We start from the raw sequence: 21,774 nt of genomic DNA, 5'->3' as shown, positions 1-21,774 counted from the left end.
ATAGAATCCCGACTCAAAACTTAAATACATTATTCCGTCACCGCAACTTAATATTATCTCAATAATTAAACTAATAATGTAAATAATGGAAATATACATATTCCCGACTCATTAAAATAAAAATCGCAACAAAAGACCCAAAATACAAGAATCCAACCCGACTTCCAAACACCCCCTCTTCAACCCGCCTCAACTCTCCCCGTCAGCCACCAACCCTCACCGCCGACCACCAGGCCTGACACCAGGTCTGGCCTGGTCACCTCCCACCACCACCAACGTGGTCGACCCACGCCGGCGGTCAGAGCCACCACCACCAACACCCCCTGTTCACACCCAGCCGCCACCAAAACGCCATGAATTTTTTTAACCCGACAGCCACCACGACACTCCCCTGCCACCTTACCAACCACCACCATTGCCACCACCGTCGCACGGCGACTCTGACACACGTGGCACCACCGATTCGACCTCCCCCGAGTCCACGGTGGTGCCACCCCTTTACCCTATGTCTGAAATGCAACCAAAACGCCCACCAACCCCGACACCTAAACACCACCACTGCAACCACCACCAGCGATGACCACCACTCTAACCACCACCACCCGACTCGACTCTACACCAGCAACACATCCCACAACCCCACGACCACCACAACAGTCCCTAAAAGACGCACAACTCGAAACAAAACAGTGTGACAGAAATGAAAACAGGGAACCTTACCTGTGACGGCCGTCGACCTGAGCTTTTCCGACCAGTACAACCGCCCTCGACCCCTAGCAACGACTCCCCTGGACTCTTGGCAGACCCTACTCCCTCCACACTCACCGGCGTGCTCTCTTTGGCCGTGTATAATGCTTGAACGTGAAAGGAAAAAGGGGTTGATGTTTGTGATGTCAAAATGACGGTAGGGAGGGGAATAGGGTTTTAAAGGTGTATTAGGGTTTGTTTTTAGGGTTTGGTGAGGTAAAATGGTAGGTGGGTAAATGGGTAATAAGTGGGTAAATGGGTTATGACCCCTCGACCCAAAAATGCCACTCAATTATAAACCCGACTCATCTCGCGATATAAATTAAACAATTATTTTTACGCTTTTATCATTACCTTTACGTCACCATTAAATAATAAAACTCGCCCAAACGATAATAAAATACGGGGTATTACAGTCTTCCCCCCTTAAAAAGAACTTCGTCCCGAAGTTCGCTCCCGTACCAAACATGTCATACGAAAATATAAAAGACATCTCGTATAACTAACACGGTCAAACACACTACTAGACTACATAAACACGAAATGTTACAGAGGCGAATCTCCAAAGGAGAGCCTTTAAGATGGGCACCGCTAATGAAATCTATTCCAAGCTTGTGACAATGTTTTCACAAACTCCGTGGATCGTCCAATATGAGGCGGCCGCGGCATTCTTTGATCTCGACTTCAAAGAGGGCCAAAAGGTTAGCCCTCACGTGCTCAAATTAATGGAGCTAGTCGAGACTTTGAAGATTCAAAAAGTTGAAATCCCCAAAGAACTCATTGTAGATAGGATTCTACACTCCTTATCCAAAGTCAAAGCGTATGTTCAATTCCGGGTGAATTTTAACATGCAAGACAAGGACGTGTCTCTTGAAGAGTTGCACAAGTTACTTGTACAAGCCGAAAGAGACATGGGGTTAAATGTTAACCCACCTAAGGATGTGCTTAACATTAGCACCAAAAGCAAGGGGAAGTTCAAGAAGAATGGGAAGAAAAGTAAGAAGCATGCTCCCACTTTCACCAAAGCTGAGTCTTATGAAGCTAGCACTTCCAAAATCAAGAAGGGTCCTCTTGATAAATGCCATTATTGTAATGGTGTTGGACATTGGAAAAGAAATTGTTCCAAATACCTTGGTGACATTAAGTCTGGAAAGATCACTCTTGTAGGTAAATGACTATCCTTTCTTTTATGTTTCTAATTCAACTATGGTATTGTGATATAAAGTTGTGATAATTTATCCCCTTTTTATTGTAAATAGGGCCTCCACCAAGCAAGGACAAGGGAAAAGAAAAGCAAGCTTGAGAAACCATCAAGAAGTTAGGAATAACTTCTATGAAGCTTCGCTTTTTATTTTCTTATTTTAATTATGTTTCGGATTTTAGAACCTTTTGATTTCCGTGTTCGACATGGAAATGTATTTTGGATAATGGTTGTATTTTGGATAATGGTGGCTTGGTTTGCAACCCAAGTCACCCGTTTTATCGTTTTTATCCTTGTTCTAAAATTCGTCTTTATCCGCTTGCTCATAGAAACATATGATCATTCACTTAAAGTGATCTAATAGACAACTATAATGATGGGATTCATTATATGTCCACAAGCTTAAGGCTTGTATATGATCAATTATAAAGTGGCATTGAGTTGATGAACTCTCTTAAAGGAATGTTAATCACCAAGTACACTTATCAAATCTAAAACAATTAGTCAACCTATGAGATATTCCTCCTTATACTTCAAAAATCATTATTTGTGTCTCATAAGCTATCTTTGAATCTCTAGTGTATTCATTCTAAAGATAGAGTGGGAGAAAATAAAGACACAAAGAACACCAAGCAAAATTTGTGTACTTGTGTAAATGAGATCTACGCAAGAAACAATGATTTGTATACCTATACAGATAGTATACTCGAATAGATGAGATCTATGGTCTCGAATAGATGATATCTACATGACAAAAGAGACCAAGTGAAGTAATCAAAAGAATATGTTCTCAAGATAACTACACGAGAAGACCAAAAGAAAGTTTTGGAATGAGAATGACTAATTTAAAGTCTTAACTATAAGTTTTGACTAAGTTTATGAACAACATTTGACCAGTAGTATCAATATTGATATTTACTTAAGAGCCTAAATGATTCAAAGTTGCATCCTAGAAAATAAATGTTGATATGCCGATATACACAAGAGCTAAGTTAATTGTTAACCACGCTAATGTCATTACTTAACCTCATTATGAAAATGATATGGTTAAACCTCTTTCCGAAAAGAGTATTTTGAAAAGGACGTATATTAGATATTATTCATATTTAAACAATGACATTGCTACGCATCATTTTAAAATGAATGAGTTAGAGATTAAAATCTCTTTCGATAAGGTTAAGATTGAAACTTTTTCAAAATAGGTATTTTGAAAGGATATGCTAGGAACATATATGGTTTTATCTTAATAACTTGGCAAAGAAAAATACATTTCAATTCTTGAAATGTTTCAATTGAGTAGTCAATAGCGAAACATGTGGAATTAAGTGGGAGTTGAAAATTATCATGTGAAGACATGGAATTTAGTGGGAGCAATCATCTTGTAAAAGTTTATAACTCATTACTCATTGAGAATGACGAGCTAATACCTTCTTTTACAAAGAAGTATTTGAGTTTTCAATTCTGGATGAAAATGGACTATGATGAATCCAATCACATCATGAGATGTTGGATAGGTATTGAGATATACACATCGAATCAACGAGAAACATAGGTTATTCATGTCGATGAAAATGGAATTACCATTAGTAGTCATGGTCATTCATTGAACCTAAGAATGGTTGATCACATGATTATTAGTTACTAATGTTTCCGCCATTAGAATAATCATGCACATGTCCAATAATGGATCATATGCATAAGAGCATGATGGATCATTGGCAAGCCATAGAAGAATCGTCATGAATTCTCGAGGAGAATCCGATGAGTGATTTCAGTGTTGGACAGAACACTCTGTTATGTGTCAAGGGTTGCACATATTAAAGTTCGAACACGCGTAAGGATTTATGAAAATCCTAAGCTTTTCAAGCTAAAAGGAGAAATAAAAGGTTAGGAAAGATACTTAGTTGAAGTAAGAAGTTACTCAAAACTAATATTTGCTAATATGCTAGGACTTGTGAGAAGTGCTAGGCTAATCATCTTGAAAATTGTTACAAGACTCTACAAAACATTTACCTAGTGCATTGTGAGTGGGTGGAGTACTTGATCAGTGCAAGTTATATCATTCACCACAAATTCATTGGTTATGTGATAATCAACAGGGAAGTTCTTTCAAGATAAAGAACCCAAACTGAGGTTGGGAACTTATATGTGTACTTGGTGAGGTTCATGCTATGAGAGATAACATGAACGTAAAGGGAAATGCGATAAAAGAAGTTTGAACACATGGACAAATGGTATGTCAAAAACTTCTATCACAATCAACAAGTGTTTACACACTTACGATATGCATCACAAGGTTGTAATACCGTATTGACTACCCAGATGTGATGTCAACATTTGTCGTTTGAGTTATTATTAACTCACCTTATACTTTGTTACATCCAAACGGGTTGTAGAGACAATTGAACCCCGTTAAAGTGAACACAGATTAGCATTGTATTCGCCCATAGTTGCTTACATGAGGTGATGTCTCGAAGTGACTAGAGCGTGATGCGATTGATGACAAGTTCAAGTGCTATGGAGTCATATGAGAATGACTAGTCGATCACATAGGCAGACTGTTAGGAACACTTTGTCGGGCCTTATGACCGCTTATAGAGTTCTGGCAAATTTATATAGCCTGGTCATGGCGAGAGCTACTATAGTATTCTAATGAGTCGATTCTTTTGACTAAAGACTATTCGCCTAAGATGACACAGTTTCAGATTAACTTTGATTTGTGTTACTACGACCTTCGTAAATGGGGTCAAATGGGCATATTTTGGGTTATGATGGCTGTGGCTAGTCGAAGGGAATGAGTGTGATATGAATTGTCCACCCCTAGTCAGGGTTATAACAATATCTCAGGGCCACTCGAGGAGTAATGAACTGGAAATGCGTGGCCACGCTCGGAAGATATCCATGGTAGATAAATCCGGTCAATCAGTTATTCTCCAGATCGAGGAAACCACTCTCGATATGATCACTTGCAAGTACGACCTGAAAGACACTTTGCATTGAGTGGGAGATAGTAATAGGACAAGAGAATTGGTGACGCACACTTGTCGAGGACAAGTGGGAGATTGTTGGAATATGTGTCCTCCGACAATGATGCGATCACAACTGTTGATCATGATGATCACATGTTTAAGTCTCATTTTAAAGAATACAATTGGGAAGTAATATTTTACTGGTCCACACATATCGGTAATGATTGGCTGACTAGAGTTTGACATTACTGTCGTGAGACGGTGGTGATCAGTTGATCCCCTTAGGTCATACCTAAAGGGTAACACTCTTAATTGATCATTTAATTGATCGTATGACGATACGGGTTAATTAAATTACTTAAAATTGACGGACGATTTTGGAAGTAATATTTACGTGTCTCATTGTAATTTGATTAAATAAGATAGGGTCTAAGTAATCGAATTGTTTTATTACTTAGATGAAATTATTGTTTAAGGAAACAATTGCATTTGAATGAATAAATTTATTATAAATACAAGATGTTGTGATTTATATTTGGTAAAATATTTTGGTACAAGTAATTATGAATTACTAAGTCAATTTTGTATATGACGTATTTTTATTAATGCGTTGATTTTTAATGTGTTAAAAAATACATAATATTTTTACATGACATGTGACATGTGACAAATTGACAAATTGACAAAGATAAAATGGAATCCATTTTATCTCTAAATGACCGAAATTAGGGGTGATATTAGGAATATATTATGTTTATTATGTTAGTGGTAAACATAATCATTTCTTCCTAAACCTAGCCATGCAACCCTACTTGCTCTTGTGAAGACAACCTTGTGCATGCATTGGCCATTTCCTTCCCCATTCCACCCGGTTTTAAGAGGAGAAAACCATGGGTTTTTCTCCTTAATTTTTACCATATACACTACCTAAAAAAACATTAGTGTATTATTCATTTTCAACATACAACTAAAATAAGAGTTTTTAGTGAGATAAAATCTTCCTCTTTCTCCCTTTCTCTTAACCGAAATATTGAGGGAACAAAATAATATTTTGGTCAATTTTATACAAAATTAATATTGTTCTAGTAATAATAATATTAATTTTATTAAGTTGTTACTTTGGGTATTAATCCTTGGGAAGGATTCTCTACTTGAATCCTTGTTCATCCACTTAAGGAAGCTCAAGAACAAGTGAGTAGAAGAACTCACTTGTGCCCAAATAATCCGAAATCTTCAATGTAAGATGATGATTTCTTTCTTATTCCTTTTATTGTTTGCATGCATAAGATCAACATTTAATTTTATGACTAAATTAAATCATCACATATATGAATATGCCTAGTAATGAGATATAGATTTCTAACATTGCATACCTATTCTTTCTTGGGTAGAAAAACTAGCTCATGCATTGGGCACTCTCCTCCCCTCCAACCGGTTTTGCATGGTAAAAAGCCAAGGGTTTTTCCTCTCCATTATTCATTCATTTTTGATTATAAAAATTTCTAGTGTAAGAAATAACTATTCTCTCTACATCTTATGAAACTTTTAGAGAAATACAATTTATTTTGTGTCAAATTTTAAGTTGTATTATTTCTAGTACAAAATAATACTCCCTCCTAGTCTGAGTGTTGGTTTGACCACCAAAATTATGGAAGTGAATTTGGACCACACAAAACACCCTACCCCACATGGAATTGAATTTGGACCACACAAAACTTACCAAAAAAGGAAAGAGGAACCAACACCCGACTAGCATGAAAATGGAAAGAGGAACCAACACTCAGACTAGGAGGGAATATTAGTTATTAAGAGGTTTCCTTGGGTATTCACTTTTGGGAGAGGTTCTATTTTGGACCTTTTGTTCATCCATTATAAGGAAGCTCAAGAACTAACAAGAAGGAGATCTTGTTGGTGCCCTTATATCCGAAATCCCAAAGTAAGAAAGACGATTTCTTCTCTTATCCAGTTTTAGTTTGCATGCATAAGATCTAACATTTATTTTATGACTAAATAAATTAATTCATATATGAATATGTAAATTAATGTGATTAATGAATCTAACACCAATGACCTGACAACTAGCCCGTAGTGCTCTCTCTTACGGAAGAAATGCCCAAGGGCCAACCCAATCATGTTTCACCTATGATGCCCCTCCTAATACCGGTACCTCTACATCTGGCCAACCACCTCAAGACCAAACCATGGATCCCCGAGTTATTGAGCTTATGGAGCGTATGAACCTCGGGATCGGGAAGGTGCAAACCTCACTTGATGACTTTCGCACCCACGTTGACTCCCGCTTTGAGCAAGTCGACGACTCTTTGGGCCGTGCCCACCAAAAGATTGATAGGTTTTATGTGGACCAAGCCTTAGGAAACTACCCGGTCTATGAAGACTATGCTTCACATAGCATGGTACCGCCCGATGGCCCTTTTCCTTCGTGCTTCAACTTGCCAAACGGAAGGTACACCCGTCCGGGTGTTCATGGAGGGCTTAACTTACGACCCGACTACTATAGTGCCCTTTCCTTCCAAACTATTGGAGGGTATGACTACAACCTTGGAGGCGATTATGGTGGTTCCAGAGCGGGGTATCATGACCAAGGGGGGTCGGGTTCGGGAGGGCACAACCCCACCATCGATGTTGATGCTTTATATGGTGGTCAAGGAAATCAAGGTGGTTATGAAGATCACGGTGGCTGATAAGTCCATTTTCTATACATTTTAACCCCCTACTTTAGCTCTAATATATATGTCATTTGCACTAATCTAGTGGTTTTATGAGCTAATATTGTGTTCTAGTTGTCTTTGCATGGTTTGTCACATTTTGTAGGAACTTGAGTTTTTAGGAGCTTATTTCTAACAAATTTGCAAGAGCTAGTATACAAGACTAAGTGTGGAGCATGAGTTGGACCAACATTGAAGTGCTACATGGATTTGCATGCATAAAGATATGGATTATAATGAAAATGCAAAATAAAGTCTTATGCAAAGTCAAGCCCAAGATTTGAAGTCCAACTAAGGTGGAAACATTGGATGCTTAGTGAGCTTAGGATGCCAATTGAAGAGCTTAACCGGGTGATTAAACAAGGCATTAAACATCAATATTGGATTCTTATGCTAACTAATCACGGATTAAAGAGAAAAAGCTAGAAACATCACGACCCCGAGCGGGGTTAGCCCCCTCTTGATTGTTTACGTTACTCCCTTCACTCCTATTTAAAGGGTGTTGATCCTGGATCTCTTAGACACTTCTTACATACCTTCTACACCACTTTTATACTCTCATTTTAGTTCTTAGTTTAGATTAAGTTTCCCTTTATCATTTCCTTTATGTTATAAACAATTTCTTTAAAGCATTTCAATTTATACTACAAGTTCATTTACAATTTCCATTTCAAGTATTTGTTCTTCTATATTCAAGTTCTATTTCCATTGTCAAGGTAATTTCATTTCTAGTATTATTTTGTTACTCCTTAGTATGTTTATCTTTATCATTTCATTTGTCATTAGATTAGTTTTCATTATGCATAAGTAATTCAATTGTCTAGGGAATAAGGGAAACCATGCATAAGTAGTTCTTGCAATCGTTGAACAAGGATGTTATAATATCGTTTCATTGTTTCTATCAGATGTTTGTATCATCACATTTAATCTTTGTTTAAAGGCCTTATTCATTGATTAAGTTTGTTAATTCGTTCTATAAGTCGAGAGGCACGGAATCGGATTAGACTAAGCATGTGTAGTAGGACGACCTAGTCATAAATGAGAGTTTCTCTAGGACCCGGTCTATGGTTGACACTAATATCGTGAGGTGGGTGTCTCTAAGCCTAAACAATTAATGATTTATCAACTCCTATGTTTAATTTAAGCATTTACATAATTTGCATGTGTGACCCGACCTCCCTAGACTATTTCTTTATTATTGTCTTCATTTTATTTGCATAACCAACCAACCAACCAACCAACCAACCAACAACCGATAAACCGACCTCGATAGAATTCAATCCGTAGCAACTTGTTTAGCAAACTTCCGTTTCCTTGTGGTTCGACCCCTATTACTACATTTATTTGTATTTAGGGAATTTATCTTTGCATAGGTGTGCGATAGCCTATCAGTGGCTATGGTGGAAGTGGTAGTGGCTTTGATGTAGAAGGTAGTGGCTTTGGTGGAAGTGGTAATGGCTATGGCAGAAGTGGGTATGTTGATCATGATAGTGGCTATGCTGAAGAAGGTAGTGGATATGATGTTGATAGTAGGTATGGAGGAAATCGTGGACATGGTGATGGTGGATACCAAGGTTTTGGCGGCTTTTATGATGGAGGCCGTGGGAAAGGAAAATTTGTTGATGATGATGAACAAGAGGATGAGGAACGCGTGGATTATGGCTCGGATCTCGATTGAGCCTTGTATTTTGCTCCCTACTTGAAAATCCAAAACACAAGTATGATCCCTCTAATCCAAACTCTCTCATTCATATTTATTTTCTCGTATGCATTTAGATAATTTATAATATACTTAGCATAATTACTCATTTAGTTGCATTCATATAAGCTTGCATTAGATTTCAATTTTGCAAAATATTGTCACATATAGAAATTGCATTCATATAGAGTAATTTGCATCGTATCTTCCATATTGCATATAGGATAGCTCATGCATTTCACCTCTTATCTTTGCCTTGTGTATGGAGTATTTAACCAGAATGCTGCAATATGCTACTGATATGTGGCCTTTCCAGTACCATCCTCTTTGCAAGAATATCAAATTGAATCACCTTATGTTTGCTGATGACTTGTTGATGTTTTGTAAGGGTAATGTCCAATCTATAATGTTGATGATGAGAGCTTTCTCCTCCTTCTCTAAAGCTTCTGGACTATCCATGAATAGTTCCAAATCTGAGGTATACTATAGTAGAGTTACTCAAGCTATTAAAGATGACACAAGGCAGGTCACAGGGTTTATTGAAGGTTCTATGCCATTTGGATACCTGGGGGTCCCTGTTCAAGCTACCAGATTGACTAAAATTGAATGCAACATACTGGTGGAGAAGATGGTTAACAGAATCCGTAGTTTGGGTGCTAAGAATTTGTCTCATGCAGGCAGACTTGTATTGGTGAGCTCTGTGCTGAATACTCTTCATAACTATTGGTCAGGCATATTCCTTATTCCAAAATGTATTGTGAAGCGCATTGAGACAGTTTGCAGGAACTACCTCTGGGATGGGGCAGCTGACTATCATAGAGTACCATCTGTAGGTTGGGATAGGGTCACTCTTCCCAAAGAAGAAGGTGGATTTGGGATTAAAAGAACTGCTACCTGGAACATTGCTTCTGTTGCAAAGTTAGTAGACTGGTTGTACCGTAAAGCTGATAGGCTTTGGATTAGATGGGTAAATCAGGTCCATATCAAGGGAAGGAATTGGCATGACTATCTTCCTCCTGCTGATGTGGCTTGGTCTTGGAAAAATGTCTGCAAAGTTAAAGAACTGGTCAAGAATGCTTATGGAGAGGATCAATGGGCGCCTGATAGTCATGGATTCACTATCAGGAACTGCTACGAATGGCTAAGACATAGAGCTGCTCCTCAGAATTGGGCACCTGCTGTATGGAACACATGGAATGTCCCTAAACACTCCTTCATCACTTGGATATCCCTGAACAATGGTCTTAATACTCGAGCTAAACTTGCATCTTTTGGTTATTGTCAGGAGCAACTCTATTGTATCTGTGAGAGTTCAGATGAAACGCAAGCACATCTCTTCTTCCAGTGTGAGTACAGTCAAAGAGTCTTGCAGGAAGTTAAAAAGTGGTGTGGATTTCGTATTGATGTTACTATGGCAGGCTTGGCATTAACTGGCAATAGCATAAAGGGTTTGAAGCAACTGGTGCACTGTCAGCTCTGGGTTTCCTGTCATTATCATGTCTGGTTGGAAAGGAATAGTGTAAGGGTAAATGCAGTTGTCACTCCTCCCATCAAGCTAGCTGAAAGAATAATCGCTGAAGCTTAGACGAGAATTCTGAGTAAGATAGGCAAGTTCATATGTGTTCAGGATAGTATTTGGTTGAGAAATGGGGTTGTATGGTAACATGAATGTAATCTAGCTTTCTTATGCTTGTTCCTTGGAACATAACCCTTGTATATCTTTTTTGATCCATAATATATATCTTACATTTCACCAAAAAAAAAAGAAAATCTCACAAAAACATGTTCTTTATTTTCGAAAAAACTTTAAAAATCCAAAATATGTTATTTTAATTTAAAAAATTGCCTTCTCACCACACTTCATCTGTCATTGGATGTTTTAAATAATAAGTATGGGGAGGAGGCAAAAAAAAAACATGTTATTTAATTTCAAGAGAAAAAAAAAATTTAAAAACAACAAAAATATGTTTTTCATTTCCGAAAAATTGCAAAAACTCAAAAATATGTTTCCTTATTTCTCCCATTCACTCCCTATGTTTTGTTCCATTGAGGACAATCTAAATTTCAAGTGTGGGGAGGGAAATATCCTCTTTGTGTATATTTGTTTATATTTGTATATATATATTTGTAAATTTGATATAAAAATTTCAAAAAAATGACTAAAAATAAAATAAAAATTCAAAAATTTAAAAAACATTGCATTGTATATATATGTTGGTCTAACCTAGTCCACAGACGCACCCGGGCGCATTTGAGACGTTATTAGATTGAAGACCCGCTCGGTATACTTTTTCCGATTTCTTTCTCCTTTACCGTTCTTTTCCTTTTACATTTATGTATGAAGGAGGATGGGATTTTGTTGTTGAGGATGCCCTATTTTGGGAATAATTGGTGTCTGTGGATTACGTGTGGTAGTCATAGGACTTGTTTGCATTTAGATAGACTTGTATATACTTGTTCACGCTTGCATACACGTAGTTTGTCAATATGAGTAGCTTGCATTCATACACTTTGCATCTTGTTTGTAAATACTTGCATCGAGGGTCTAAATGTGGAGGGGATATGTTGACAATGATGATAATTTGTTTTGCCCGTGTCTTCTCCCTCTTGGTAGATCGCACCTCTTGATGACACATGTTAGGGTTTTGCTTGCAAAACCCGGGAGTCTAGCTTAACGACCAAGTTTCGGCCACCTTGTGAGACCGTATTGAGCCTAAGACCCGACCTAGGTGAGATATAACTACTTAAATGTGAGGATATAGCCTTCATATGTCCGGTCCATCAAACCGGTCCCGATTAGGACTTGAGAGTAGTTCTCCTTACGTGGTATGTTATTTCAATACGCATAGGTATGGTGCTCATTCCTTATTGCAGAAGTGTCGATGTGCATGTTGAGACAATGTTGTTCAAATAAAGTAGCCCCTCATTGCCAAATAAGCTTATTTTTCACTCGTTTGATCATGTTTCCCTTTTGTTCACCCATTTTGAGATTAGCCTTGTCATTTCATTGGAAGTGTACGGTCATAAAAGTTACAAAGAGAAATGAGGCTTAATTTTTGGCAAGCTTTTGCTTTTGTTGAGGAGGATACAAGTAAAGGAAAAGAAAGAAGAAACAAAGAAAGCAAAAAACAAATAGAAAAAAAGAAAAATGAAGTGAAAAAGAAAAAGAAAAGAATATGCAATTTTTTTGTCAAATAAAGGGTTTGTAATTTGCAAAATGAATGTTAGTTTTGAAAATGTTGACTAATTTTTAGAAATGGAACTCTTTGCCAGGTTTTGAGGAAGAATTCATTTGCATGGTTAGGTTTTAGTGACTTGATTACATGTGATGACTACTCAACCGATAGCCCCATATGTCATAAAACGATGCTTGCACCGACCCCTTTTCTCCAAAACCGAGCCCCATTACAACCTGGTTGTCTCTTACATGTGCATCATTTGACATTTTCTCTTGCGGTTATTGGATAAGGTACCATATTAGTGCGGGCATACTTCGCGAGTCGATATAAGTAGAGTGATTTTGGTTGCTTGTTGTCACAAAAATCACCCCGTTCTTTCATTTGAGTGACTAGTGAAACCCAGAGAGTTGAACTTAGGTCCCTTCTTGGTCAAAGGTTTGATATGGAGTCGAATCTTGAGTTGTCGTGTCAACCTTGGGAGTATGGCTACGTGCTTCAACTTTCCCGCCTAGAATTTGTTTCTTAGGCATCCGTGTTGTCTATGTTGGTTACTTGGGCTAGAATTAGGGAGTTGACACCCCGGTAAGACCTTGAGTCAGGATCCTCCACTATCGACCCTTTTTGTCCCGTTTTTGTGGAAATCCCACTTGAATGAGGCAAGTGCATTTACATTTTTGAATGGCTCATTTTCTTGCTCTATTTGGTGATTAAGCACCATTTTGAATCAAAATTTTTGTTGCAAGATCTCACTTGCCTTACAATAGGGCATTTCCCCTCATGAAATGTCAAATTGCGAGTTGAAAGGGCACCTGGTGAAGCTAAACCCGATTCGGCTATTATGAATAAAGTGTGCAAATGGTTAATAATAATAGGGGTCTTGATACTGTTTAGGTTACTTACTCGAGGACGAGTAAGAGTTAAGTGTGGGGATGTTTGATGAGTGTCTATTTTGTACCATTTCCCCTTCTTCCCTTTGCATTTTGTCCCCAATTTAGACGGTTTTGACCTCTTTAGCTTGCATTTTACAACCTTAGTCCCGTTCTACGAGTTTTATGTCTCTCCTTGCAGGGTGTGAGCCCGAGAGGACTAAATGAGCTAGCAAAGGACCTCAAGAAACAAGCATAGGGAAGAAAATTGAAGGAAGGCGAAAAAGGACTCCCGGCCGGTCGACCGGCATCCGGTCCACCGGCTGAGAGCCCTTCCAGGAGCCGGTCCGTAGCCGGCGGCCGGTTCACCGGCCCAATGGAGCTGCTATTTAATTTTGGACGGAAAAATACAGGAACTTTTCAGCCGGTCCTAGACCGGCGGCTGGTTGACCGGCCAAGACCCCTATTTCCGCACTTTTAATTTCTTGTAATTTTTGACCTAAATGGTTGTAAACTATAAATACCCCTCTCCTAATTTTATTCGACACATAACCCTAGATCTGAAACTTTCCCTTAATTTATGCAATCTTTCCTTAATCAAAGCACTAATCTTTTCTTAATCAACATTAATTATTTAGCAAAATTAGCTTAGTAATAGTTAATGTCAATTGTTTACAATTAGTTATTGGGTTGTATTTTGAAGATATTGAAGAATTTATTCCTTAATTCAATCAAAGTTGCAATTTCTCCTAATTGTTGGTATAATTCTCTTCTTTATTTGCTTTGTTTATTCAATGGTTTATATCTCCTTTTGTTACTTAGTAATTGTTCATCTTTATAAAATGTTTGTTGCCATGTTTGTTTGCTTTTGTTCAATTGTTTACATTTGCTTTTGATGTAACTCATATTTGAGCACATTTAGGCCTTGTTCTTTCTGGCTTTTTAGAGTTTTGAATCAATGAAGTGAAATAACTAAGCCGAACGAATCAAATGGAGCGAGAATAATCAATCGAGCTGACTGAATCGAATGGAGCTAAGCTAAACTGGATCAATCAATGGAGCCGAGCAATCAATCAATTGAATAGCCGAGTGAGTGATTGGAGCAGAATAGAACTAAAGTAATATTAATATTAATATTATTAATATTAATTCTAATACTAAATATTATAATAATAATAATAAATTATTATTATTATTATTATTATTATTATTAATATTATTATTATTAATATTATTTGTTTTTTTATTATAAAAATGCGGATTATTATTATTATTATTATTATTATTATTATTATTATTATTATTATTATTATTATTATTATTATTATTATTATTATTATTATTATTATTATTATTATTATTATTATTATTATTATTATTATTATTATTATTATTATTATTATTATTATTATTATTATTATTATTATTATTATTATTATTATTATTATTATTATTATTATTATCGTCATCGTCATCGTCATCGTCATCGTCATCGTCATCGTCATCGTCATCGTCATCGCCATCGTCATCGGTATTATTATTATTATTATTATTATTATTATTATTATTATTATTATTATTATTATTATTATTATTATTATTATTATTATTATTATTATTATTATTACTATTATTATTACTACTACTACTACTACTACTACTACTACTACTACTACTACTACTACTACTACTACTACTACTACTACTACTACTACTACTACTACTACTACTACTACTACTACTACTACTACTACTACTACTACTACTACTATGATTATTAAATTAAGATTAATACTAGTAATTATACTAATTTGAATGATTAACTAAGTAGCCACCATGAACCACAGTACACCATCAATTTTATTAGGTGAAATAATAGAGCACCGATTTGCTAGAATATTGTTCAAAGTCTAGCCATATATCATCCTGATGTGAGTGATTAGGTAGCCACCACAAAGCAACAATAATCCTAATTTTATTAATTAGATAAATAAAAATCGACAGGCGGCCCTAATTTTATCTTTAACCAACAAATAAAATTTGATTGATTAATTAAAATTAAACAAATAATATTAATAATTGATAAACAAGTAAATTAATTTGTTATTTGATAAATTAGAATCCATCTTGTAAGTTTTAAATCATTTGAGCAATTAAATTAAGGTTTAAGGAAAAATATTGATTCAAGAGTCTATTTGGTTCAGTTTTAGGTGAAAAGGGTACAAACTAGAACGTTTATGAAAAAGTTTATGTGAAAGATTAAAGTTCGTATATGAAAAACCAATTAGGTATTAATAATAGTAATATTAATATTAACAATGTTATTAATCATATTATTAATAATTAATATTAATATTCATATTCATATTAATAATAATATTAGTAATATTATTAATTTTATTAATATGAATATTATTGATTTTAATAACTATAATATTCAAAATGATAACAATAATGAGGATTATTAATTAATGATAAATTAATAATAATAATAATAATAATAACAACAACAACAATAAAATAATTATAATTATAATAAAAAATAAATAAATAAATGAATAATATTAAAAATATTAATAAAAACTATTAAGTTTAAGATGTTCGAAATTGAAATGGCCTGAATTTAGTGGAGCTGAATCGAATCGAATGGAGTTGAGTGAGTGAATCAATCGAATAGAGTGAGATGAATGAATCGAATCGAGCTGAAATAAATCGAATGAGCTGAATCGAATCTGAATAGAGCTGAGCTGAACTGAAGTTAGCTGAAAATAAGCCAGAAAGAACAGGGCCTTAGTCCCCGAATTAACCTCGTTCCCATGCTTTCTAGCATCTATTAGGGTCATTTCTTATCTTTAGTTCCCCATTTTGCATATTCTTTGAGGTTTTGTGTCCTTGGTAGGAGAGGATTGCTAGCCTTGCATTTATGGAGTAAAATGGAGCTAAATGGATCGCATCTAATGACCAAGCATCGAAGAGGAGACCAACACTAGAAGGCTAAGCAAATAAATGAAGTGAATTGGGTAATGATGAAAGATCCGTGCATCCAAGACAGTCCCCACGGATTGTTTGGGAGCTAAGAACAAGAGAAGAACCCTGTCCCAGGATCCGAGCGTCCTGAGCTCAGGACGAGCATCCAGATAGTCAGCCCGAGCGGATCACCTCACAGGACCAAGCATGCTTCAAGCCAATCCACGCGTGTCCCTGGGGAGTTACTACTCAATCCGCGCATGTCCCTCGGGAGTAGCAAATTATGAAACTTCTCTTAGGGTCTTAATCGTCTTTTAAGCCCTTAGTAATCCTAATCCTTGTACTTAATTTTAGTATAAATACCCTATTGTACTAGATAGATTATGATCTTATCATAATCAATCTCTTAATTTAGTCTTAATCAAAGTTGTAATACACATTTCAATATTAATCACATCTTAATCTTTCCTTAATCTCTCAATTGTTCTTAGTTTTAGTTGGGTAATTAGAAGATTATTTGGGGTTTATTGGAGGATTGACAACCTTCCATCAATCATCAATTTTACTTCTATTATTCTTTGATTTATTATTTGGATCATCTCAAGTAGGTATAATCCCTTTTTACCTTTGCTTAATTATTGTTAACCACGTCATTTGTTCATCATGTTTTGCTTTGTTAGTATGATTGACAACCTTATTAGCATGTTAAGCTTGATCATGAGTGAATAGTCCTTTAGATAGGGTTAATGGGGAATTAGGGGAAGTAATCATGGGAATTGGTCTATGCTTAATCTAATATGTTTTCATAATTACTTGCTTGGTTGTTGTGATTTCAACCTATGCACATGTTATGTTTGATGAAATGGTAGACTATGAAACCTTGCATTTTTTACCCATCTCTTATCTTTTCAATGAGGCTTGTAAGATATAAATCAACTCGAGCATTGTTAGACCATGCATAGAGTTGAATAGGAAGAGACTAAGTCGACTTGTAGGTGTTGTAAAGTCTTGATCGACTCGGCTCCGGGACCTAAATCTTCCTAGGAATTGTAAGATATACACTAACTCGATTCCATCACAACAATAAGTTGCTTGTATCTATTTGAGAACATGTTTGTATGATCTACTTCCATGATTCCCTTATGAACCCATGACAACCTAGTGCCTTTAATCAATTGTTTACAAACCCCTTTTATTGGTTTACTTTGTTTTCATTAATTTACATTCATCTTGTTGATTAGTTTAGATTACATCTCATCTCAACCCAAATTTGTGACACCCTAAGACATAAACTACTTACAATTGAAATCCTAAATCAATACCCGTTCCTTGGGATCCGACCATTACTTAACACTCCACTAAAGAGTAGTTTTTAGAGATATAAATATTGTTTTGGTTGATAGCTTTGACGACGAGCATAACACGATAAATATCAGAACCAAAAATGGCGCCGTTGCCGAGGACGGTGTTCAATTGATTTGATTTTCGTTAATTGTGTTTAGTTGTGTCTTTATTTACCTTGGGGAAGTTAATCTCCTCAAGGTTGTTCTAATTGTTTTCTAGTTGTTTGATATTTTACATGACTAGGAGATCACAAGGTAATTAATTACCTATTGATTTTGAGATTGAAAGGACCTTAACCAACAATAGAAGAGTTGCTAGAGGTACTTCAAGAGTCATAGGTATTGGAGAAATTGTGGACATTCAACCAAATAACATTGAGTTTTTTAATCCTTTTGCAAGAGAAGGAGAGGATAACCTAATTCCAAACCAACCACAAAATCAACCTACAATGCCTAAATTTTCATCACATTCCGTACCAACCGAAGAGAACCTACCAAACGGTACTCCTACACCACCACATTTAACCGGTAATTTCATTGCCAAATCCGCATTCATACAATTAGTTGAGAGAAGTCAATTTGGAGGGATGCCTAGTGAAGATCCTCATTTACATATGGAGACTTTTTGTGATTATTGTGATGCAATTTCTCAAACCGAGTTACTCAAGACCATGTCCGATGGGTATTGTTTCTTTTTTCCTTGATCGGTACCACAAAGCAATGGTTGAAAAGCCTAGACAAGGCTACCCTTGGTATTGATTCATGGAAGAAGTTAGCACTTGCCTTCTACAAGAAATTCTATCCTCCGGAGAAGACAAATATGTTGAGAGCCCAAATCACCGGGTTCAAGCAAAGGGATGAGGAATTATTATATGAAGCATGAGAGAGATTTAAGGAAACTTGTCGTTCTTGTCCACACCATGGACTTAGTGAGTGGTTCCTTGTGCAACAATTTTAGAACGGCTTATATGAAGACTCACGCAATGTGCTTAATATGGGATCCAATGGGAGGTTTACCGAAGTTGATGACAACCAAACATGGGCCAAAATCGAAGAGATGGCAGTTCATAATTCCCAATATAGCAGGCCTCGAAAGGCCACTAGAGGAGGAAAGCATGAGGTAGATTCTATCACTCAATTGGGTGCTCAACTAAGTGCTCATATCGACACCATCAACTTGAAGTTTGAGAAGGCCATGGCTAAGCTTGATGAAGCTTCCAAATCACCCAAACAACATGTTAATGCTATGATCGCATCATCCTCAATCCCAAATGGAGTATGTGAAAGTTATGGAACCTTGGGATATGATCAAAACGAATGTAGGGGAACAAATGAACAAGTAAATGCTTTCCAAGCATACAAGAGTGGTACCCCTTATTCCAACTACTATAATGAGTACCAAATTCCATCCAAATCTCTCATATAAAAGCCAAAATGTTCAAAATCCTCAACCAACATACACTCCACCTCCAATGAGAAACCAAGCTCAAAGACCCTTTTTCAACCAAAGCCAAGGATATTAAAATCAATCTTCCTACAACCAATCCAATGACCAAAGCTTTGATGTTAAAAAAGCGGTCCTCCAAATGCAAAAGAACCAACAAGAATTCTTCTCCCAAATGCAAAAAGATAGACAAGCTAAAGAAATCACCATCAACAACATACTTGCCCACACCAAAATGTTAGAGACTCAAATGACCCAATTAGAATATTCTAGCACCCATAGACAAAAAGGGCAATTACCTCCTCAAGGTAACCCGCCCACAAGACATGAGACGGTTAGTGCCATCCATTTGAGAGCGGTACAAGATATGAGGGGCCGAAGAGGCCAATTGATGAAAATATTATGGATACTAGTAGCAAGCAAGGAGTTGTGGAGAACTCTAAGGAAGAAGAACCCACTACCAACGAACTTTCAAAGAAGAAGAATGAAGGAAAGGCTAATAATGATGATAAGGAGCCTATTGTGATTAGACTTCCATTCCCAAGTCGTGAAGCTAAGTCTAAGCTTAATGAGAAACTTAGAAAGTTTATGGAAATTGTGAAGAACTTAGAAGTCTCAATCCCATTCACGGAATTGATCAATCATGTTCCGGCTTATGCAAAGTACATGAAGGATATTCTTACCAAGAAGAAATCCATCCGAAAGTTGGAGACTATTGCCTTTACCAAAGTGAGTAGTGCTATTCTTCAAGGGAGTTCCCCTCCAAAGCTCAAAGATCCGGGAAGTTTTTCTATTCCGTGTACCATTGGCGACACTACAATCAACAAAGCATTGTATGATCTTGGAGCAAGTGTAAGTGTCATGCCATACTCGGTATGTAAGAGGCTAGGAATAGGAGAACTCAAATGCACCAAAATTACTCTTCAAATGACGGATCGATCAACAAAGATACCTTTAGGGGTATGGGAGGATGTGCCCGTAAGAATTGGCAAATTCTTCATCCCAGTAGACTTTGTCATTGTAGACATGGAGGAGGATTCCAACATTCCTATCATCTTAGGAAGACCTTTCTTGCATACCACCGGAGCGGTAATTGATGTGAAACATGGAGAGCTCACATTTGAAGTAGGGGATGAGACAATTACTTTCAATCTTGACAAAACAAGGAGAGCTCCCCGATTACATGAGCCATGCTTCATGGTCGATCACTATAGCCGAGAAAGTGATAGGAAGAAGTTAGAATCTCTATGCAAAGATCAAGCCATGGGTAAAGAAGCATAACCCATATGGAAGGAGAAAGTGGACGACCTTCAAGTATCTCTATTCGGAGAGCATGAAATTTTTAACAACAATGAGAGCTTGAATAGCTCACCCATTATGATAAGTAATGAAGAAGGCCTCATTGGCCATGATAACAAGAAAGAAGAGTTGCTCTTGTCAGCTCATGACATCATTGGGGAACAAGCAAGCGAAGTTTGTGGTCTATGGGACCATGAATTTGAAGTATTGGTCAATCCTTATATTGGAAATGCTATGACCTTGGACCAAGGCTTTATTGATCCTTGTCATCACTTTGACTCGGACTACAACAATGAAGAAAACGATGCACAAAGATCTATGCAAGATCTTTATCATGAAAATGAGCAAGCCTTTGACTACTTCTACAAGGTGTTGAGCAACATCAACAACACCTTGGCTTTGCCCCCTTGATACCTCTCACAAGAAGGAGAGTTTGGTAGAGTCCTCCCTAAATCACCACTTGTAAATATACTAACCTTTTTTTTGGTGAAATGTAAGAAATATATTAAGAATCAAAATAAATATACAAGGATATGTTCCAAGGAACAAGCGTGAAAAAGAGCAAAATTACATTCATGTTACCATACAATTCCATTTTCTCAACCAAACTCTATCCTGACCACATATGTTGCTGCCAATCTTGCTCAATATTCTTGTTTTAGCTTCAGCAATTATTCTTTCAGCCAGCTTAATAGGAGGAGTAATAACTGCATTCAACCTTGCACTATTCCTTTCAAACCAAATGTGGTAATGATAGGAAGTCCAAAGTTGACAATGCACCTGTTGTTTCAGACAAAGTTGACAATGCACCTGTTGTTTCAGACTTTTCATGCTAGTACCAGTGATTCCCAAGCCTGCCATTGTAACATCAACACGAAAGCCACACCACTGTTTAATTTCCTGCATGACTCTCTGACTATACTCACACTGGAAGAAGAGATGCTCTTGATTTTCAGTTGAACTCTCAAAGATACAGCAGAGCTGTTCTTGACAGTCGCCAAAGGAGGCAAGTTTAGCTCTAGTATTAAGACCATTGTTCATGGAAATCCATGTGATAAGGGAGTGTTTAGGGACATTCCATGAGTTCCATACAACAGGTGCCCAATTCTGAGGAGCTGCTCTATGTCTTAGCCATTCATAGCAGCGCCTGATAGTGAAGCCATTACTATCAAGAGCCCATTGATCCTCAACATAAGCATCCTTGATCAGCTCTTTAAATTTACAGACATTTTTCCACGACCAAGCTACATCAGCAGGAGGTTGGTAGTCATGCCAACTCCTTCCCTTGATATGAACCTGGTTTACCCTCTAATCCAAAGCCTATCAGCTTTACA

General features: G+C 36.8%; 1 protein-coding gene and 1 non-coding gene across 2 annotated transcripts; one reads left to right on the top strand and one right to left on the bottom strand.

Moving 5' to 3' along the window:
- Positions 1–9,622: 9,622 nt before the first annotated feature.
- On the top strand, positions 9,623–10,927 carry LOC141619373 (uncharacterized). The gene has a single exon (XM_074436393.1). The coding sequence runs from the start codon at positions 9,623–9,625 to the stop codon at positions 10,925–10,927; it is 1,305 nt and encodes a 434-aa protein (XP_074292494.1).
- A 7,590-nt stretch (positions 10,928–18,517) lies between these two features.
- Positions 18,518–18,624, bottom strand: LOC141625341 (small nucleolar RNA R71). The gene has a single exon (XR_012535127.1). It is a non-coding gene; the product is annotated as a small nucleolar RNA R71 (small nucleolar RNA).
- Positions 18,625–21,774: the final 3,150 nt, after the last annotated feature.

Source organism: Silene latifolia, chromosome X (assembly GCF_048544455.1).
Source record: "Silene latifolia isolate original U9 population chromosome X, ASM4854445v1, whole genome shotgun sequence".
Lineage (NCBI taxonomy): Eukaryota > Viridiplantae > Streptophyta > Magnoliopsida > Caryophyllales > Caryophyllaceae > Silene > Silene latifolia.
The sequence above is the reverse complement of the archived record's forward strand: the minus strand, read 5'-3'. Positions and strand labels throughout refer to the sequence as shown.

Coding starts and splice junctions, on each gene's coding strand:
- LOC141619373 (XM_074436393.1), top strand. CDS start 9,623: ATGCTGCAATATGCTACTGATATGTGGCCTTTCCAGTACCATCCTCTT.